The sequence below is a fragment of the Phodopus roborovskii genome, unplaced genomic scaffold (genome assembly GCF_943737965.1).
Source record: "Phodopus roborovskii unplaced genomic scaffold, PHOROB, whole genome shotgun sequence".
Lineage (NCBI taxonomy): Eukaryota > Metazoa > Chordata > Mammalia > Rodentia > Cricetidae > Phodopus > Phodopus roborovskii.
This window is the reverse complement of record NW_026126571.1, coordinates 12063977-12086141: the sequence shown is the minus strand read 5'-3', so window position 1 is coordinate 12086141 and position 22165 is coordinate 12063977. Positions and strand designations below refer to the sequence as shown.

Genomic DNA, 22165 nt, shown 5'->3' with positions numbered 1-22165 from the left:
GCAGTATTACCTTATTGAACAGCCTTAGTAATTTATCTGCATTGGCAAAGATAATTGTCAGTAGTTTTCTAAAGCTGATTTAAAGTGCTAGGGGTTTGTGTTTTCTAGGCACATGTTCTGCTACCATGCATTCCTCAACCCAAATTTTTGGGTTTTGTTGGGAGAAACTAGTGGCTGCTTTCCGAAGTGTGAGAGGTTTTGCTAGCTATTCCCTTCCTGACTGCTGTTCGGATCATCCCAGGCCGGAATGTAAAAGCTCCTTTAAAATAAAAATTTAACCTCTAAGTATTTATTAAGTCATGCTACTCTTAAAAAAACTTCTGTCACTTTAATCCAAAGTTTGGGGTTGGGTACGGTCTCTATCTGGTAGCCACTTAACTTACCCATAGTCTAAAAATGAGGCAATTATCTTGTTATTTATTTTTGGTTTTTTAAAGATTAATGTGAAGAGAGTGTGAGAGCTCATATGCCCAGTCAGTCCAGAAGAGGATATTAGATTCCTTAGAGTTAGAATTACAACTCTAGCCCCTGATTTTGCTTTTCTTAAAACAAGATAATTTAGCTTGCATTGCTTGAATTGGTGCTAATGTCTAATTTTTAGAAATTTATTTTCATACACATAAAAATCCATAAAAGCCAGGTTAATTTGACTAGGATTTTGTCATGGACTAAATGCCAGTGAGTACCAAATTGAGATGACTATGCTATCTTTTTCTCCCCCAAATTTTAGAGCATCTACAAAGATTCTTTTATACCTGGAATCCACAGAGATCTTATGTTTGGTGGTGGCAGTTTGCAGCTTATGTCAAAGTTTTTGACCGGGGGTGGGTGGGTGGGGCTTTTGGTAATTCAGTAATGAATTTTAATAGGCTCAAGAAGATGTGTGATAGCCTTCTCCCATTACATACATGAACATGCTTAGGTCTCCATGATTTGTGAAATAAAATGTATCTTTAGAGATAGGCAATTGGGTGGAATTTGAGTGGTTTTTTTTCTCTAGAGACCATGCTTTTGCGCAGCTGGAATGAAACTTGGGTCTCCAGCCTGGATTTCTTGAGTGGGTAGATAAGCATTCTTTTGTAGGTAAGCATTACCATGCTTAGCAGCTCTTTTGCATATTATTCCTAAATTTCAGAATTTTTACTAGCTTCCACTTGATTTTCTATACTCTTAATTGTATCCCTTGTCTGTTCATGAGGGCTTTACTTGGGTGTTAACACCTATCATAATGTTAGACAGCTTTGCTGTAGGGGATACCTGGGTTAGGTTCATTGTCCTCTTGTCAGCTTTTAAGGTGGATGCTGAATCCATATTCTCAGTTATGCAGTATGTATCCCGCTTTACTGTTCGTTTGTTTGTCCATAATAGTTTACTATGCCTTCAAAAACTGACACTGTCACTATATCAGAAAGAATCTAGGTTAAATTTTTATTAGTGATAGGTAGACCTAGCTTCCATGCATGTCATTTTAAAAGGCGAGAGGTAGAAATAATTTTTCCTGAAGTAGAGGATATTGCCAGTACACTTGACTGAGAAGTTTTACCAGCACTTCCTAGTCACAGGATAGCCTAGATGCGACAAAGTTCATTGCAGATGTTAAAGCACTCACCACCCTGAGGAAGATGGGAGAGATAGAAACAATTTTCTGATTGTTTATAGGAATTGAAAAGAATCTAAAACCTGAGTTGTCATAGATTTATGGAAACCGATATTCACTACAGTTTTAGGGAATGAAAACAAGTAGTCAGTAGTTTTTACCTTGAGATGGAATAAGTTATACATTCTGTTTCTAAGTGAAATCTTAGAGAATCCCACATATTAGTGAAAGGGATGGTTAAATCTGAAGATTAGCAAATGAATATGGTAGGGGTTTTTGTGCTTATATTCAGTTTTGAAGGTATTGCAGTTTTTTTAAAAACAGGGATGCAGTCTATGAACTATGTAGTCAAACACCAGGCAGGTCTTGAGTGATGGGATTAAAATCATGAGCCACTGCACTCCAGTGTGCTAATGAAAATATTCTTGAGTTATTTTAAGATGTTAATGAGAATCAGTCTTCATAGTGGTGCTTGGTTATCCATTTTCTGATAACTAGAGTGAATAAAAGACTTATTTTGAAAAGTGTATTCATGGCACAAGATTAAGACATCGCTTTTTGGCTTAAATAACTTAAGCCACACTTCAAGAGGTATAAACTAGGTGGAATTAGGAGGTCGAAGATTATTTTGTTTCAGAGGCATTCTGGGTTTGATGATACTGGAGGCTGTAAAGTTGAGCTGAGGGTCAGTCTTACTACATAGCAAGGATCTACCTTTGCAGCCAGCTCCCCAGACCTCCCAAGGAAAACAGCATGGTTTATCAGTGTGATAGGTTTTTTTGGTTTGTCAACTTGACATAAGTGGAGTTAGTTGTCTGGGAAGAGAGGGCCTCAATGGCTAAGGAATTGCTTGTGTTAGATTGGCCTGTAATGAAATCTGTGGTGACATTTTCTTGGCTAATGATGGGGGGGGGCACCCCTGTATTCCTAGGTTGTATTAAAAAAAAAAAAAAGCAAGCTGAACATGGTGTCTTGCTTCAGTTATATGTAAGACAAACGCTTTGCTCTCTAGTCTACTTTTGGTCACAGCAACAATAGCAATTAGGACATAAATTGGTACCAGGAATGGAATATTGCTGTGACTGACAGACCTGGCCCTGTGGCTTTGGGTAAGATTGTGAACATGCTCAAAGCTAATGGGCTGTTGTGTGGGAGTTTGGAAAGTGAGTGCTGAAAACACGTTGTGTTTGTTCATGGTCTCTACTCCTTTCCTAGCTTCTTTTGATAGTGGTCCATGAAGCTTTATCATACCAATAGAAGCAAATATGCAGAAGTTGGTACCAGTAGTAGAGTTTGAATCTACATAGACAGGTGCAGTGTATGGGCATGTTCACTTAGTGTTGAAAGCAGAAGCATTGTATAGTGTTCCCCCACCCCAAGCCAGATTTTCAGGTAGTTCTAAGTTGTCCTATGTGGATGCTGGGAATTAAACTCTGGTATCCTGCAACAGCAGTGCATACTTCAGTAAGACTTTTTTCATTTTCTGTGTATGAGTGTTTTATATGTTAGCTGTACTGTACATGCTGTAACCATGGAGAAACAGTTATCTGTTGTGAGTATATCCTGTGTCCTTTGCAAGAGCAAGTTGCTCTAAACCACTGAACTGTATGTAATATGCCTTTTCTTCAGTTTCCTGCCCTATCTTATTTTAGGGGTATTCAAATGTGAAAGGCTAAGTACTACATGCCTCTAGCATGCACAAGACCACTAGTTTTATTTTTCTCACCACTACAAAGAAAATGTAACGCAGAAACCAGTGGCACAATACAGCTTAATTAGAGTTTTGTTTATTTAGAGGTCAAATTCCTTAAAATACACAGTATTTGTTATTGTACAGATAGTCAGTACTTGTTTTCTAGGACCACCATCTTAATTCACTGTTGAGATCCTGTGTTCTTGGCATCTTAAGCTGGTCTTGGCTATGTTGATGAGAATTAGTTATTTTATTGAACTGTCCAGCTGCTCCTCAGAATTGCTCCACTAACACAGTTTCTCTGATTAATAATGGCTAACCTACTCTGTAATGTTTGCTAATTATAGTACTTGGTTTGCTGTTTCTTTTTCCTTTTTTCTTTGTTTTTTGAGACAGGGTTTCTCTGTAGAGCAGACTGGCCTCAAACTCCCACCTGTCTGCCTCCACCTGTGCAAGGATTGATGGTATGGGCCACCACCACCTGGCCTGGTTTCCATTTATTTAATTGCAGTATTTTGCGTCACTGAAGTGCAGTCTTTCATACCTGTATAAGTGCCTTGTTAAGGAACCTGTCTTGGTTTTATAGTACTATTAGAAGTTTATTTTGGTGTAAACTATAAATTCTAATTTGATTCTTTCCATCACTCATATTAGAAATCCTACCTCACCTGCTTGTGGGGAATCCAACCTAAGTTCTCATGTGTTAGGCTGCTGCTGTATCATAGATGTCTTTTAGTCTGAATTGCTTTTCTATTTTAGGGAAGAAGGATGGTCTTCATCCAAAGCTGTTATCTGGAAGTGTTTTCATTGTGGAAGTTCTACCTTCTCAAGGAAAGTTTTGGTTAACTTAATGAGTCTGTAGGCTAGAAGGAAAATACACCTTGTAAGGGCTTGATCTTTGCTATTGGAACAGGTGTCAACTTTCTGGTGACTCGAGTGGACCCTACTTAGATCAAGAATGGAACCCCGGGAGTAGCTAGTAGCATTTCCTTTCCTGGCCCCAGGATATGGGTGTGCTGGGGTTGTAGCTGTTGGTGGGAGCTGAGAAGCATTGGTGATAGGGTTAGGGTTAAGCAGGAAAGGGAGAAAATTAAGTTTGACATTCCACTTGCCTGCAAGGTAGGACTAGGGGGGGAAAAAAAAAGGCAAAAAACAAAACAAACCCTGACATTTAGGAAAGGGGCATTTTCAGGGTAGTTTGAGGATCCCCACTTGAACTTGAGGTCTGGACACAGTAGTCTAACAGTCCTGGATTCTGCCCTCACACCTTCAAAACAAAGGAAAAAACCCAAGGAGATTCCCATGACCTTTAGTGGTGTACACAATGGCATTTAGGGTTTGTGGGATTTTATGGATTAAAAAGTAGGTTAGATTGGTGGAATATATTTTAGAATTTAAAAATACCAAGGAATGAAAGACTCGAAACCTTTATTTGATTTGGAGTTTTGTCTGGCGGTCAGGGGAAGAATACAAGTTCCAGAAATTACTTGGAGTAATAGTAGTTGACCTTCATTGAGAGCTCTCAAATCTCAGGCAAAATGACCCATCTTAATGTACCTTAAAAGTATCGGATGCCTGATAATGTGGGTTTTCTCTTGTAAAGCTTGTGTTAAAAGAACAGGTGGGAAGTAAGCTGGATTGGCCAACAGGTGGTGACAGGTGACATGACCAGGCACAATATTGGGAACATCTTGCCAAGTTGTAGATAAAAGTGCTGTGAGAAGGAAAGCATGGAAGAAGCATTCAGCCTTGCATACAACCCTTAATAAGTTGGGAAACCTTGACAGTCTCTGTCACCTGTGGCTTTGGGGGCTAGGGTGGGGAGAGAAAAGGAGTTAGAAGAGAACTGAGCAAGATGTCAACAATGAGAAGTAATAGGCTGGCCTGTTTCTGAGAAGGTGGACTTGTCATGGCAGTCAGGCAGGGCACTTGATGGGTGCAGAGATGCCAGCGCTGACAACTGGGCAGGAGTTAGGGTAGAGTAGAAATGTAACAGCCTAATACTCTGAAAAGGATTGAAAATTAAGTTGAATAGCATCAAGAAGCAATGATATTTATGAGCAAATGGAACAGATACCTTCGATTTCTAGTGCCGCATAGGAAATACAAGCTGAGAACAGTTTACAGAACTGGCTTATATGGGCACATTGCTAATTTTGTAGTTTAGAAAAGGAAGTACAAATTTGAAATAGATACTTTATTAAGTCAAAGTACCAAATATGTATTTGGAGAGGACAGGGTTGGCATTTTAGAGAGGCACTTGACTTCCCCAGTGGTGGGATGGGAGAGGATGCTGAGTCAGGCCATAGTTAAACAAAAACAGCAAGGTTTAGTTTGTACGATGAGGTTTTAGACCCAGAGAAAACTGGCGTTGAAGGCAGCAAGGTGAAGCTAACCTAATCCCAAAATAGCTGGCTTGTTTGCACTGTCCTGAAGCTACACCCAGGTCTGATAGTACCAAAGACATGACCACTGGAGGAGGGACTGGCTAAGTAGATGTGCTGTGCTGCTCGTAATTATGTTAATGGGCACACTGCCATTTTAGTTATCAAGCCTCATTACTCATCATGAGAGAGTCATACCCCATCTTTAACTGGTCCAGAGTAAGCCTCTCACCACAGAAGGTGAGTGGGCGAAGAGAATTTGATGCAAAAATGGAAAGAGAGATGTGTTGGTGCTCCAGTTCTAAAGAATCAGTTGGAGGATCCTTATGTGGAGGGAAGTCTCCTATGTTAGAGGGTAAATACCCTTCATGGCTGGGAAGGTAGTCTACTGGGGTGACTGTCAAGGGACTGGTCAGATTGCCCAGTTTTGAGTCAGGTTCTCTGTTCCCCAGCACCTTGTATAGATTCACTACTTGTCCTGTGTCAGCTGTGAGAGTTCCTGTAGGTTGTGGACTAGAGGCAATGTATATTGTGTCTTCCTTGGGGGTAGAGTGACCTTTAAACCCTTGACCTCTTTTGGGGCAATAGGGTTGTCTGAAGACTGGGGTCATTTGGTAAAGGACCTCATTGATGATCAGGGGCTCAGGCTCTTCTGGAGTGGGCCAGGCTATCAGGAGACTGTCGATGGGTAGCTGGGTCTTCTCCTGGAAGAAGGAAGAATGCATACATGTAGGTGACATTAACAACCTGTTTCTGTGGGTTTCCAAAATGTCACATCCTGCCCTGACTCGGCCTCAGGTGGAAAGCTGGGTCTTTAAATTTTGGAAGGGCCAGAGAGACCCACTCTGGTCATTGCCAGTCTCCAGCCAAGGACAGACTGACTGCTCAGACTTAACCTTCCGTCAGAATCAAGCTGTACCACTTGCTTTTTTTTCCCCTAGTGACATTGGTGAGGAGGTGGGGCAGCAAGGCTAGAGCAGCCTCTGGAGAGAGGGAATGTGCCAGGTTGAAGTGGCGCAGGGAAGTTGTTCTATTGAGCCTCCTGGTTTGTTGCTCCCTACCCTTCATTGCTGAGAAAATCAAACTTGGGATTGTACAAGCTAAAGCAAGTGCTTTACTCAGTCACATCCCCAACCGTGCTATCTGTTAGTATTAGAAAACACAGGATTTAAAAATGGGTTAGAATGCCCATGAAGGGCTTTTATTAAAGACAGTGTCATCAGTGTGTAGCCCTGAGTAGCCAGGATCTCAGCCTCCCCAGTGCTGGGATGAAAGGTGTGCATCACCATGCCATGAAGGCCTTTTTTTAGGGCATGCTAAGGGGTTTGGAATTCAATGATTTCAAATAAGTTGTTCTTGTCAGATTAGCATTTTCAAAAGACTACTTGAATAGCTTTCATGTAACAGATTTTCCCCTTTAGCTAGTCTTGATAACTCATTACTAAATTTTTCTGTTAACTTTCTCCACATTTTTTGGCCACCAGCTGTATGGTGTATTCTTTTCTAAGTTTACTGCCACTTCTCAAGTCCAAGTCCTACTAGGCTTTTGTTGGATTCTCCTTATATCTTACTGTTTCACACAACTTGCCTGGACTTCCCAAGGTGGAGCTCCCTGCATTAACAGCCTCATATGAAAAGATTTAAGCCCATAGTCTGCTCCTTTCTGTATCTATTAACTGCTTTCCACATTTCTTCTTGGTATCATCAACACATATGTGTTTAGCATGTGACATTTCCATTAGTTCCTCATTTAAGTTGTACAAGAGTCTTGGTATAGTTAGTCTGATATGGCCACCTTTTGGGGCTTGACACTGTCAACAACTGTCAAGAGTTACATGAAGGGCTTCCGTCGTTCTCTTAAAAGATGGCTCTCCCCTGATCATCCTCAAGCTGGTCCTGGCATGTAGGGCTGTCTAGGAACATGCATGTGTGTTTGGCAGTTGTGCTAAGGCAAGGCTACCACACGTGGGAAGGGTTAGCAGGATGGGAGAAGGTGTTTGTTTTTACTACTACCCTGTACTTCCTTGGGGCTGACTTCTAGAAAGCCCCAGGGAAAGTTCCTTTAACCTCATGGTCCAGGAACACCATGGGCAATGATTTTAGCTTGTATAAGATAGATACCATTCTAGTGATCCTCTGTGTAGCTTGGCCTTTCCCTTCAGAGCTTTAAAGTATATCTTATTCTAATTTTATTTTCTGCCTCAGGCACAAAGTGCATTTTTTTTTTTTTTTTTAAAGAAATGGATTATCTATGTACTTTGGAGCTCAAAACATTTGGGCTGTGGGGTTGCCTCAAAGTCTTCATCAACTAAAATTTTAAAGGCCGTTTATTCTTAAATTTTGTGTGTCTTGAGTATTTTGCCTTCACATATGTCCTGTACCACGTGTGACGTACCTGCAGAAGTCAGGAGAGGTCACTGGACCCTAGCAATGGTTGTGAGCCACCTTTTGGATGCCAGTAACTGAGCTCAGGTCCTCTTCAGCAAGAACAAATGCTCTTAACCATTGAGCTATCTCTCCAGCCCCTAAAAGCTATTTAACTTTTTTCCCAATTGACTATTATTATTATTATTATTTTTACAAAGTAATAGTTCAGAAGTTAAAAGAAATACACAATAAAAAGCAAAAGGCTCCCAATTCTCAACTTCTCTCCAGAGGCAGCTACGGTGATGGGGTTATGTATTTTAGGCTCCTCCCCAGTTCAGAGGTTATATGCATGTACTCTTTGACCTCACGCTTGTAAGTGGGTGCAAAACCCACATACAGGTCTGTCTCTTCTTTATGCATGTTTTATGTGTACTCAGATTGCTGTGACAATGTGTTTACCTGCTAGTTTCTGCCACTTTACTGTCTCTACACTATGCTGCATCTCATTTGGCATTTTGTTCAGCCTGTAGCATCTCTGAGTGCCTCTGTTTCCTGGTCATGGATACAATTGTAAAGGTTAGTGCTTTCACCCATCACAGAGCTGCCTCCCACTGTGTCTTAGGCTTAGACTGTCAAGCTCAGCTGGTTCAATTCCTGGTACTCATCCTCTCTAATGCCAGCATGGCATTTCCTAAGACCTCAAAGGCTCATTATACACTCCCATAGATCATTGTCATGCAGTGAGGGCTAGTGTGTGTGGACACCTTCCCCTAGTGAGTGTTCAGCTCTGAGGTATGGACCACTGGAAACACTCTTCATCCTGTGCTTAAAGGTCTGTTGTAAGGTGCAATGTTTTCATATCCTGCTTGGAAGTGAATTTAGGATTCTTTAGACTAAAAGGGGAATTGTAGTGAGGTAGTCCTTCTGTAGCACTGACCACGCCCATTGGGGGGTGGAGCGATGGGCGGAGGTGACCTGAGGAAGGAGGTCGGAGGGGGCCAGGAAGGTGCTCTCTCTTGCTGGCGTGACTCGGACAGGAGAGGATCGGGTTGAATTTCCTGGTGTTCATCTGTCTAGGTTGTAAGTTATTTCTCCCTGATTAAACATCTATTCGGCCTATTTGTTTATCCTGATCCTTATTTACCGCAATAGGATTCGTTGTTTTTTTTTAAATCACTGGTAGTATCCAATATCACTGGTATTGGTCCTCTTCTGAAAAATCAAGAAAATGCTCTGACTTATAGCTGCCAATAAATTGTTGATACATGAAATTAAAAGTACATGCTACATAGGAAATAATATGTAGGTTTTATATATGTGTGTATATATATATATTATGAAGCACTATAATTATGTACTTGACTAGTACATAATATATAGTATATTGTGGCTATGCATCTATCATTGTCATTATTCTTGCTATTGCAACTTAATGGAAACTAAGATATCCCCCAATAGAGAGAAGTCTCCAAATATGGTTGTAGACATGGTGGATGATGCCTATAATCTCAGCACTTGGGAGTCTGAGGCAGGAGGGTGTCTATAAGTTCGAGGCCACTCAGCTACAGAGTGAAACATTATCTCAAAAACAAACTCCAAACAAAAAAGTAAAAAGCATTTGCTTCGATAGCTACCTTATTTACTCTTCAGTAATAAAACATGAAATGATGGCACTTGGTACTCAGATAGTTAGTTGGGCAAGTTACTCAAGCAAGATACACACACGGTAAACAACAGAAGTAGCTACCTCCAAACCCATTGGAAAAGATGCTAAACTGCAGTGAGGTGGGCTAGGAACAGTTCCTTTAAGCCAAGGCTGGGCCACTGTCTTCAGGCTTAAGGAAGTAAATCAAAAGAATCTTGAAAACAAACTTTCAGGGCTCATAGCAGTAGGAAAGATTGGTGTATGGCTTCCTTTACTCTTGCTTTTCAGATGCCACAACTTCCAGTTCTCCAGAGATTCCCCCATCTTGTTCCCTCCCGTAAGCAGTGGCAAAGTTCCTTTGCTTTTTTATCACCGGTGTGCTCTCATTTGCATGCTAAACCATCTCTTCTTAAAGCCTTTTCTGTACATAATTGCTTCCCACAAAAATCAAAACCACTGGTTGCTTTTACCTCTCCGTTCTGTGCTCCCAACAGGATTGGGAAAGTTAAATTCAATTGCCTGAATTTGTGTTAGTCAATTAACAGGGTACTGTTCCAAATGACAAACCCCAAAACAAAAACATTTTCTTCTTTTGAAATTAGTTGAAGTGAGGAGGGGCATAGAAGCTCATGGAGGCTTGAAGCCTGGTTAGTCCTATGCTCATGCATTTCAGAAGTTCACATGCATGGGCTTCTCTTGAGTCCAGAAGAAAACAGTGATGACTCATCAACTCTGCTGACCCATACAATCTTATTCTTGGGAGGATTTCCGTAGATGTGGTCATCACTAGCACTATACTAACTAGCTGCCGGTGTGACTTTATACCTTACCTCCACAATGGGGTACTTCTTTACCCAAGTGCTATTTGCTGGATCTGGAATGGTCCTGGTATACCACTGAGGTCTGAGAGCAGAAAGGGAAGCAAATACCCTATAAATGAAACAGTGACATTTGGTTTAATATGTGTACAAAGGCTCCGGCTCTCAGTGCAGTTATTTTAGGGCAGAGGATTCTTTTGTATGGAGAGTAAAAGACAAACACTTTCAGAAACAGTGTCCAGGGCGTCAGTTCCTTAGATTGATCTAGCAAACTTAGAGTTTGCTAGATAAACTACAAAGTTTTGCTCCACTTAGTTTTTAATGGTCTCTCACTATTTCGCCATGCATTAATTCAGCAAATAACATTAAATATGTGATCAGTGCAGTGATACATGCTGAGAATTGAAGAGCAAGGAGAAGATATTGTTTATATGTTTTGAGATCTTACCAATAAGCTAATTAGAATATTTACAGGGTTTGTAATACATTATAATGAATATTGAAATTAGGACCTATAGTAGTATAATAACTTGAATACAATCATATTTAAAATACCAAAAAAAGGGTATTCTAGAGAATTATCTGTTAACTGGCTACACTTTGTGATCAGAGGAAATAAAGTCTTATAATGTGATGAAAAAAATTCAAGCTTGTAAGTGCACATGACTTAAACTATTGGCCATTAAAGAGTCAAAATCAGTCAGGCACACCTTTAGTCCCAGCACTCGGAGGCAGAGGTAGGCAGCTCTTGGTGAGATCAAGGCCAGCCTGGTGTCCAAAGCAAGGTCCAGGACAGGCAGGGTGGTCACATAGAGAAACCCTGCCTCCAAAACACAAAACAAAATCAAGGCCTGGATCAATGGTTCAGAGGTTGAGAGCACTCAAGTCCTGAGTTCAAGTTCCAGCAGCCACGTGCAGCACAAAGCTGTCTATTAGATCTGGTGCCCTCTTGTGGTATGCAGGTGTGCATGCAGGCAGGCAGAACACGAGAGAATTAGTAAACACATCTTTTAAAAAAAAGTCAAAACCAATAGAAAGTTGTTCAAAGATTGATAAACTTTGATGAATCGGCCAGCTATGGTTTAACTGCTAGATCAGTGGTTCTCGACCTTTCTAATGCTACAGCCCTTCAATACAATTCCTCATGTTGAGGTGACTTCAACCACAGCATTTTGATTGTAATTTTGTTGCTGTTATGAATCGTAAATATCCGACGAGCAACTTGTGTGAAAGGGTTGAGAACCCACAGGCTGAGAACCACTGGTTAGCTTGATGTACTCTGTTGACAATGGTGGGTAACAGAGCTTGGATGTGATTCTCTAGGACTCCCGAGATAAACTCTAGCAAAGTGTTTTTTAAATTAATGACTTGTTTTTGTCTTTATATGTGTATGAATGTTTTACCTGGTGCCCACAGAGGCCAGAAGAGGGCATTGCATCCCCTGTAACTAGAGTAACAGACACTCTGAGCCACTGTGGCTGCTGGGAAATGAACCTGAGCCCACTATAGGAGCAAATGGTGCTTTTAACTGCTGAACCGCGTCTCCAGCCCCTTACAAAGTCTCTCTGGGTAGAGCTACCAAAGTGCGCTGACTGGCAGAATAGCAAGTTAGTTGTATTTGCCACCTATTTCTTGGCATTTGAAGAAAGCTTTGTGTTGAAAAAAAAAAAAAAGGACTCATCCTTTGCAAAATTATGTTTATAAAATTATTTTTTAAAAAAATGATTTAAAATATAATTTTGTATTGGTGTGGGTGTACATGTCTACCATGCACGTGAAGTCAAAGGATGACTTGGTAGTGGGTCCTAGGTATCAATCTGTCATCAGACTTGGTGACAAAGATACCTATCCTCTCAGCCCAATTTTTACAAAATAAATAGAAATAAAGTCACCTGCAGTTTGTTCCCAGATATAACCATCATTTAATATTGTGTATCTTTGGGACAGAGTGTTCATCACCACTTAATATTCTATCTCCTCCTCCTTCCACAGTTCAGGATCTTGATTTATTGAGATGACAGTGAATGCAGCTAAAAGAACGCATGAGCCACTCTTGCCTCACTGAGTTCTGTCTGCCGAGATATAACTAAAAGTGGCGTGTGCAACTTTCTAGCGCCTTCAAAGGGAAGACTTGACACCTTTGCTTTCCCTTTTTCCTGATTGTGGAATACAATAGCTGTAGTTCCCACAGCCATGAGATCATAGAGAAGCTGTACGATGACACAGTGCAATGTGTCCTCCAAATCAGTGTAGCACAATAGAAAATTTGTTCCTGTCGGCTGCAGAGCTACCAAAGTAGCCGTTTACCCAGGTGGAAATCTGCTGCTCAGCTTACTTAGATTCAGGCTGATAGAGTACACATAACCGATTATTTATTGAGAGCTTGTCTGGAGGTCCTATCAAGGGGGCATACCTACTCTTATACCCTTGATGTAAGAAGAGTCTTGTACCTTTGGGAGGACTTCATGGAGTGACGAGGGAGGAAGGAGTTAGCTGGAGGAGCTGAGTCACCCTGGTGATTAGTGGGGTGTCAGATGTTGCAGCTAGATTGCGTGCTCCTTGACTGTCTATGTGACAGTTTCTGTGTATGCATTATTTCAAAATGTAAAAATACGGTCTGCAAAATTTAAAGACTAACATTCATTACATTTAATATTTAGTGGATAAATAGTAAGTTATTTGCATGTGATATTTTGCTGAACTGATCTAGTCAGACTGAGTATAAGCATGTAGGTTATTTGAAATACTTTCCTTACAAACAGTATTTCAGTAAGCATATTTTTCATTAACTATATACATACATCTATGATGTACACTTTGAATATATTTGTTTGGAATTTTAAAGTTAAAGGTACACTTTAAAAAATTTAGCACACATTCAGCCAAAAAGGTTGAATAAAAATTTATTCTGCTACCAGTGATGTATGTATCCACCTGACTCATAGCAGCAATGGCTTATATTTTTAAAATACATTTACAGGACTGGGGTGCTAGTATTTGTTGTACAGCCATGAAGATCTGGTTCACTTCCTTGGAACTCACATAAATGCCAATTATAGCCAGCCGTGTGTGCCCGTGAACCCAGTGTTGAGGGGAGGAGACGGGACAATCCTGGGAGCTGGCTGGCCCACCAGCCTAGCTTAAGCGTCAGGCTTAGAGTCCATGAAAGGACCCTGAAAGGGAATAAGGCTGCGAATATAACGGAAGACACCCAGCACCCTCGACTGCCCTCCACATTCCTATGCAGAGTGCATGATTCCCCACATGTGCATACATATATGTATAACACACACATAACATAGACACATGAGTTACATTGGGGTTGAAACCAACTCACTTTTGCCGGAATGGACGAATTGAGAAGATGCCCACTGTGATGACAGCAATGCAAATGCTTGATGCCATGAATGCTTCCCAGGTGGCTTTGCCTAGGAAGTTAGCAAATCTTGTCACTGTGTTATCTTTAGTAAATACGTCAAAAGTCGGACTTGTGTAAATTCTCTGGACCTTAACCCACAGTGCCTGGGTAGTTGGGTTTAGGAACAAAGCCAACTCAGTTTTGACAATTCAGTTAGAAGGACACTTTGGGACCCAACGGTATATTCTAAGAGGCATTCCACCCCTACAGGAGCTCCCCAGCTCACAGGTGGGAGGGAGTCTACAGTGGCCCCCCAGGGCTTCCCGGATGAGGGGTAATATTTCTACTGCATTTTGGAAAATGAGTTGACACTGTCTTCAGGCAGGCAGTGAGGCGGACATACAGGTCAAGTGTGAAGTGAAAGGCGCTAGTGATATCAAAAAGGCTGTGAGAACGTGTCTGTGTCAGAGTCCACAGTGGACTGGCTGGTTTTAGTTTCTTACCCTGTGGACAAAATTCCCTTTCGTTTCCTTGGGGACTTTCACCAGCAGCAGTCAGAGCAGTCATCCAGAAGATGTATGTCACTCCAGGCTGCAGGCTGCTTATTGCATGTGAGTTTTGGGAGTGTCTGTATGGAACTTCTGAAAGGAAGATAAAGGAAGACATGGCTGTGTAAAGAAAATAAGCAATGTGGATACTCACCTATTTCTATGTTTAATGCATCATTTAATTTGGGAAAGAAGCATATTTTAACAGCATCAAAATTCAACACATCAATACTTCAATAAGGCATGGTCATTTATGAGGCCTTGTTGCTACAGCAAACAGTTTTTCCATGATAAAGATATTCTGAAATAATTGTTATTTTCGCCTCAGAAGTTATTTAGTGGAAGCAATAATTTTGTTTCCTATGTCTGTATTTTTCATATATATTATTTTATAATTACTGAGGAATTAGTATACAATTATTTTTAAGATAATAGTTTTTTTTTTTTTTTTGGAGACAGGGTTTTGCTGTGTATTCTAGCTGTCCTGGAACTCACTCTGGAGACCAGGCTGGCCTTGAACTCACAGAGATCCACTTCCCTCTGCCTCCTGAGTGCTAGTATTAAAGATGTGTGCTACCACTGCCCAGTCTAAAATAATATAATTTAAAAAAAAATCTAAGTATAGCAATTAATGAAATATTTACTTGAAGACTTTTATTTAAGAATTTATTTCATTTAATTTTATGTGTGTGGGAGTTTTGCTTTCACCTATGACTATGTATCAAGTGTGTGCTTAGTGCCCTCAGGCGACAGAAGAGGACACAGGTTCCTGAAACCTGAGGTGCATCCAGTGTGGGCCGCCATGTGGGTGCCGGGTATCGAACCTGCATCCTCTGAAAGACAACCCATACTCTCAACTGCCGAGCCATCTCTCCAGTCCCTACTTAACATTTTTAGATTTTAGTTATTAGGCTCTGGTCTTGAACTTACAGTACTTAGCTTCAATTTGACATAAAAGTGTTAAAAAAACTTAGAGGCTTCCTCGGCTCCTGGATTGCAGTTCCTTATTTAACAGTCCTTTAGCTTCTCTTCAAGGTGGAGTAATGTACCATGCTGCTTTTTCTCTTCCAGGAAACATGAGTATTGGTAGACTTAAACAGGCAGTTTTCTGGAGTGTTCTGGGATGGGTTTCAGGGTGGATCCCTCAACAGGTAGGGAGGGATGCTGAGTATGGTGGTACAATCCTGTAATCTCAGCAGGTGGGAGGCAAAGGAGAGGGCTGGAAAATCAAGGCCAGAGTGGGTAGTCTACGGCTTCAAGAGTGTTGGCCTGCTATGTACAATCTCCCGGGTTTCATCCCCAGCATCTGCACAGCCAGAACTTATCTGAGGGCTCCCTCAGACAGCCTGTGCCTATGCTGAGGGCAGTAGTGGAAACGGGAACTTAGCACCGTGCCTGACTTCATAAACGGGTCCATTTACAGTCATGGATGAGTGTTGGCTGCTCTGAACACACAGCATCACCTCAGAGAATTCACCACGTAACAGGAAGAGCAGGCGTTTCCACTTCCTATGGGTAGGTAGTAAGAAGCAACCCCACTGAGAAGGGTTGAGGCCTGAGCAGATCATTTCATCGGAACTATCAGAACAACCGCTTGCATTGTACAACCTGTTGAGAAAAACATCTTGTGGAAAATTCCAAGGTCTGCTATAGCCGGTGAAATTGTCTATACAGTCTTAAGCAATATGATTAAGTGGGTGTGTGTGGGGATCCCTATTTCTAAAGGAAGGGATTACATTTTTTTTCTTTTTTTTTTTTTTAGGAAGCGCTTCTCTTCGTCTTGCAGGCAGCCTGGAGTCAGCTGTCCAATTGTGTGAGATGTCCTGAGCTGAGGAAGTGAGATGAGGCACTGGAACGGAAAGGAGGGGTTTCTATGGTTTGCTGCGCTGGTAACATTCATTCGCACATGCATACTTGAAGAGCAAAAACAGTAGCAGATGTGGGTAGGTGAGAGATGCTGGAGTCAGCAGTTTTGTTGGCAAAACAGCCCGAGTTGTGTAATGAGAGAAATCAAGCAAGAGAGACCGGTCCTGCTGCCTGTGGGCTGTGATCCCCAGGAGAGATTAAGGGGTCACTTCAAGCCTCAGTGGATGGAAATTTTAAACTCAGCCGTTGGGTGATAAAGGGATGAATTTAGAAGGATGTAATCGCTGCCAACCATCTGGAAGACGGTGGCTGTGAAGGTCCAGAAGACGAGGCTGCTAACTGTTAACACTGATACTGGGAATGAGTTCAACCAGTTGTTACTCAACTAAGAGCACCTTCCATCTCTCTGGCTGTGCTCTAGGGGAGAGAAATGGTGATGGAATCGCCATAGCTTGTGTCCTTGAAGGCTTAGAATTTGTTGGTGAGAACAGCCAGTGTCATGTGTCTTGCAGAAGGGAGGTGTGCTTACAGTTGGAGCACTAGTGCGTATGGCCATGCCAGACAACAGGCTGTGCACCGAGATGCGGAGGCACTCTGAATTCTTCACCTCACCTGCCCATGTAGAGCTACTGACAGAGATCTGACACTTCTATGTGTGTTTGCTCTGATCTCTGGGACTCAGAACCTAAACCAGGCAGTGCTGAGCCCCTTTTCTTGGCACCAGCAACATTTTTCTCCTGCTGTCGGGACCATCTTCTTTCTGGGTGTCTTGTTTCTCCTTGGTCCTTCCCATCATCTAGAATGGGTCTTGAATTTAGTGCTTTCTGGTTTCACTATCCTACTGTGGTGGTTGTTTAGACTTTTCTAGAACACTGAAGGCTCTGAGGGTAGGGAATGGGGCTTACTCACCAACATGTTCTTACTGGAGTAAGTGGAAATTTAGACTAGTATAAAATCAGCCTGTGAATCTTGCCTTTTGGTTTATTTAAAAATACCCTTGTGTAGGCTCTATATGCATCAGATCTGAGACAAAATATAGTAGGTTATTTTCAACATCTACAGCAACAGCTACAAAGACCAACTAACCATATTGATCTTTGTGGTTATAAATTTTGGTTTAAATGTTGCTGAAAGGAAAATCATTTCTGGGGCAAAGGGTCCCAAATAGCCCACGAAAAGGCCAGCTTTAAGGAGGTCTCTTAGAACTCTTTTTTCTGACAGGCCCGGTGATCAATTAGCTAGCAAATGATGGTACGTCTACAGAGCTGTTAAGAATGAATCAACTCACAGAAGGCAGATGTGGAAAAATTATTGGAGGTGCAGGTACATGTAGAAAAAGATCCCAAGTACTTTTTTAGTGTGTGCATTTACTTTTTTTTTTGCCCAGAGCAATATACACAGAGCAGCTGGAGAACTTTTATTTTCTCTCAATACTAATTTGAGAATCATAACTGAGAGAAAGGCCAAGAGATAAGACAACTTTTCTTAAGGTTCCGAGGCATGAAAATCTCCCATGGTAACACTCTGGAGCCTGCCACTCAAGCAGCCTGAAATTCTTGAGCCAACAACTCCAATGAAGGGATGATAATGCCCTTTCTCTCTCTCTCTCTCTCTCTCTGCCTCTCTCCCTCCCTCCCTCCCTCTCTCTCTGTCTCTTTCCTTCCTCTCTTTTTTCTTTAATTTAGAAACAATCTTATTTTACATATCAGTTCCCTCTCCCTCCCATCCCCCTCCATCCACTCCCCAGGGAGGGTGAGGCCTTCCATGGGGGATCATCAAATTCTGTCACATCATCTGGGGCAGGGCCTAGGCCCTCCCCTGTGTATCTAGGCTGGGAGAGTAGCCCTCCATGGGGAATGGGTTCCCAAAGTCCATTTGTGAAAATGCCCCTTCTTTCTAACAAATGTTTCCGAAAGAAAGCCAACTGCTTATGAAACAGAGAAGGCCAAACCAAGAAACAACAAAAAATAAAAACAGAAGAGCTCTGATTAGATCAAAGATCTGAAGATCAGATCTCACAAGTGACTAGTTACATGAAGGAATGACTCATGAAGCCATTTGAGATAGTGCTCCAGCCAGAATTTATTATAATTGTTTTGCTTTTTCAGCTATAGAGCAATTACAGGTCATAAGAGAGTTATCTAAACTGTGCTGTATTTTATCCCTTCCAAGAAAATAATGATGGTAATTGCAGATGTGAAGAGTTAAAAATTATCTAAACGTTTTGAACCTCAAGGATGTATATAATTAGTACTAAAGTGTAACTTTGTTTCATTAAATCGCCGGAGTTTAGACTTAACCTCATCAGTGCCATCATAATTTTGAGCTTTCTTCTTCTTCTCCTCCTCCTCCTCCTTCCCCTTCCCCTTCCTCCTCTTCTTCTTTTTCTTCTTCTTCTATAGCTTTGGAGCCTATCCTGGCACTCACTCTGTAGAACAAGCTGGCCTCGAACTCACAGAGATCCGCTGCCTCTGCTTCCTGAGTACTAGTATTAAAGATGTTCATTACCACCGCCTGGCTAATTATGAGCTTCCTTGAGTGCTGTATTCCTCTTGTTTGCTTAAAAAAATCTCAGGCTAAACCATGGGTTTTGGGTCGCAAAACTGCATTTCTTTTTACCTCCTACCTGTCTTTATGTGTTTGTGCACCAGCTCAACAAAACCACAGTGTCATTGTTTGTCACTTGTTTTAAGACTGTGTCTCTCTGTGTAGCCCACGCCTTACCTCTTCTTGCCTTAGCCATCCTAGTTTGGTCTTTGTGAGCAGGCGCTGTGAGAGCCTGGTGCACTCACCTCATTTCTTTAACAGTTCGCTTAGCATATAGCACATACTCAATAACTTTGCATGTATGCATTTAGGTGTCTTTTATTTTTCATAATTCAACTCATTGCACAAGTGCTGACTTGGAGCTAGCACTCATGTGTAGTGAAAGACCTGCCCGATCTGTGCTTTCCCAACCTCTAAGCAGGAGGCCCCACAGCACTTGGCTTTCACACATACCACAGAGCCGAGGCTGCGCAGTAGAGTTTCGTTCTTTCCAGTATATTCTGTAATGGAGGAGGCAGCCCATTCGCTCCTGGACTGGGATGTGGGACCAGGAAATGAAAAGGCTCGCCTTTTTCTCTGCCATGGCAATGATATGAGGGCCAGTCAGTGGTGCTGGGGGAAAAAAAGGGACAAGAGAAGTGTCTGTCACCCTCCACATGCAAACCACTAACAGAACCCTGAGTGAAAGATGCTAAGGGTCACCTTTGTGCTCGGAGTCACCGAGGACGGAGCTGCAGCCTCCCTGGTCCTTGGACAGTGCGTGCACCCGGATTTCATAACAGACATAGGGGCTGATGTTCTCTGCACGGGAAAGGGAGTCACGTTAATACCTGCATCCAAGTCATTTTTAGCAGAGCAGTGTGCACTGAGAATAAAGGGATAGCCTAAGTTACAGCTTTCCAGGATCTTATTTTCCATGTCACCAGCTTCCAGGTACCACTTCCAAGAAACGTGAGGGATTTTATTTATGTTTGTGTGGAATTCTTTCTATGTAGCCCAAATTAGCTTCAAGTCCTCAGCAGTCCTTCTGCCTGAGACTTCGTAGGCCAAGAGTTCAGGCATAGATCACTCTGCCTAATTTCTTCATTTAAGAGAACAGATAAATTGTTCTTAAAAAGGAGTTAAGGCCTTTAAGAAGGCCCACTGAAGATTTAAACATATCTATACAAATACAAGCATACAGAATATTGCATTCTACAAGGAGTCACCTGTTTATATGGAGCTGTAGGAGTTTTGCCGGCATAGCACCTCAGTGACTTTCCTATGGCACCCCGGTTTGTGACTACGGGGTGCACGTGGTAGAGTCCGGCCCCTGGTTCCTGCCCTCAGCTCCTCTCCAGATGATCTCAGTTGCCTCACAGCCTCAAAGATTAAGGTGATTTCCAGGCATGTTAATGCTCCGTTCTAGCTTTGAAATGCTATACTTTGCAATTTTCTGTCAGTCATGAGGAAATTAAGTGTCTCTTCCTCCACCAAAGTCCTTATTGTGGTGCCTGTGAAGCACAGTAAAATTATGGTAACACTGCCCATGATGTACTTTTAAAATTTCAACATTTGCACTGGGGAGGCAGAGGCAGGTGGATCTCTGTACGTTCCAGGCCAGCTTGGTCTATAAAGCAAGTTCCAGGATAGCTAGGGCTATACAGAGAAACTCTGTCTTGCTAAGCCAAACCAAACCAACCAACCAACCAACCAATAAAACAAATACCCCTCCCCAATTCCAAATTGGCCCCCATCTTATTTTTAGTTTTGTGTATGTGTGTGCGTGGGTGGGTGGGAGGGTGCATTAGTGTGTCCAAGGAAGCCAGAATAAGGAAGGCACAGGATTCCCTGGACCTGGAGTTACAAGCTCTTGTAAGCTGCCTAACATAGTTCCTTTGGGAGAGCAGGAAGTGCTCTTAACTTTTGAGCTCTCTCTTGAGCCCCTCACTTGCAAATCTTCAAAGCACAGGTAACTATGGTATCAGGTGCTTAGTGCTGACTGATGGCTCACTTGGGTCCCCTACACTGATAATTGACTACAACTTAATGTCTTTTTTGGGTGCAGAGGAATTTACCTCATACAATTATTGATTACATTGTGTGTGTTCTACATAAAAGTTCACTAAATCGTCACTACACAATCATTGTTGGAAGAGAACACGACAAGATAAGATTCAGATGAAAGTGGGTGCCAACTTGAGTTCATAAACCAGAGACAGTGGAGAAGATATGTAGTGAGATATTATTCACTTTGTCCACACTTGTGGCACAGACCACGCCCATTGGGGGTGGGGACAGGGGCGGATGTTGGGGGGAGGGGTGGTGGTGTTACTAGGTCTGAGGAGGGGCCTTGAGAGCTCTCTGGCTTGCAGCACGGGTACAGGAGAGCATCTGGAGGCATCCTTGGGTCCAGGAACCTGCGGGTGTTCATCTGTCTACGTTGTAAGTTATTTCTCCCTGAATAAACATCTATTCGGCCTATTTGTTTCTCCTGATCCTTATTAAACCATAATAAAGGCATTGCCACTTTAGTCTGCAGAGCGCCATGGGATCCTGGCTGAAGGGCAATGAAGGATACGGAATCATTCTTCCTTTGGAAGGGTCTGGCAAGTAGCTCTCATTTCCAGTGTTTGATTCACTTTCCTGTCCCAGGTTTTGGGAAGAGCCAGCCAACCCACTGCCCTGTGGAAACCTGGGAGTTCCTGATGTGACTGCCCTTAGTCAAAGAGGAAAGATAGATATATGGCTGTGTCTTCACTGACATTTTTCCCTTTGAAGAAGAGCAGAGCCTTCTGGGAAACTTTTTCCTGATTCTGGCCTTTAAGGAAACTCATTTTTTTGGGTCATTTTGAATGGACAGATCCCACCCCCACCCCCGGTGTCTGTTCTCCACCTTAAGAACCTTCAGTGGAGGAAGTCTACATGCAGAAGACTCATTTCCTTTGCAATATGGCCCAGTTTCCAAGCTCACTTCATGTCACCATGGTGATCTATATGCACAACACCCTTGGGCAAAGGCCTTGGCTCTATATGTATAAGTTATTTTTTTTTTTTTCTGCAGAGATTTAGTTTCACATCAGGTGTGGGAGAGAGTAGGCAACTCTTTCATGAATACTGTAACCAAGAGTCATTCTGTACACACTGAGACTAGCGTGCAGCACAGGGACACAGCTACTCTAATCTCAGGGAAGAGCTTCCAGACACTGAGTAGGCAGACAGGATGGGGCTGATAGTCTCTAGCTCCGCCATCCCAAGTCCAGGAATCAGGCATGTTCTGACTCATTCCAGGACACTGAGACTGTCCATACAGCTAGAGCCAGAGAAAGCTTATAAGCATCCACATTTGAATTTGTGGTAAGT

General features: G+C 42.2%; 2 protein-coding genes across 2 annotated transcripts in view; both read right to left on the bottom strand.

Annotated features, from left to right (window-relative positions):
• LOC127235735 (ribose-5-phosphate isomerase) overlaps positions 1–22165 on the bottom strand; it is an 877486-nt gene that overhangs the window by 134640 nt on the left and 720681 nt on the right. The window lies entirely within an intron of this gene.
• The window catches only part of Il12rb2 (interleukin 12 receptor subunit beta 2), a 59607-nt gene continuing 42753 nt past the window's right edge, over positions 5312–22165 (bottom strand). The window contains exons 10-15 of the mRNA XM_051203111.1: positions 19526–19624; positions 19277–19435; positions 14366–14503; positions 13842–13932; positions 10517–10616; positions 5312–6378 (exon numbers count right to left, since the gene is read on the bottom strand). Coding sequence (XP_051059068.1) covers positions 5839–6378; positions 10517–10616; positions 13842–13932; positions 14366–14503; positions 19277–19435; positions 19526–19624 — 1127 coding nt within the window. The 3' untranslated portion in view covers positions 5312–5838. The remainder of the gene's footprint in view (positions 6379–10516; positions 10617–13841; positions 13933–14365; positions 14504–19276; positions 19436–19525; positions 19625–22165) is intronic.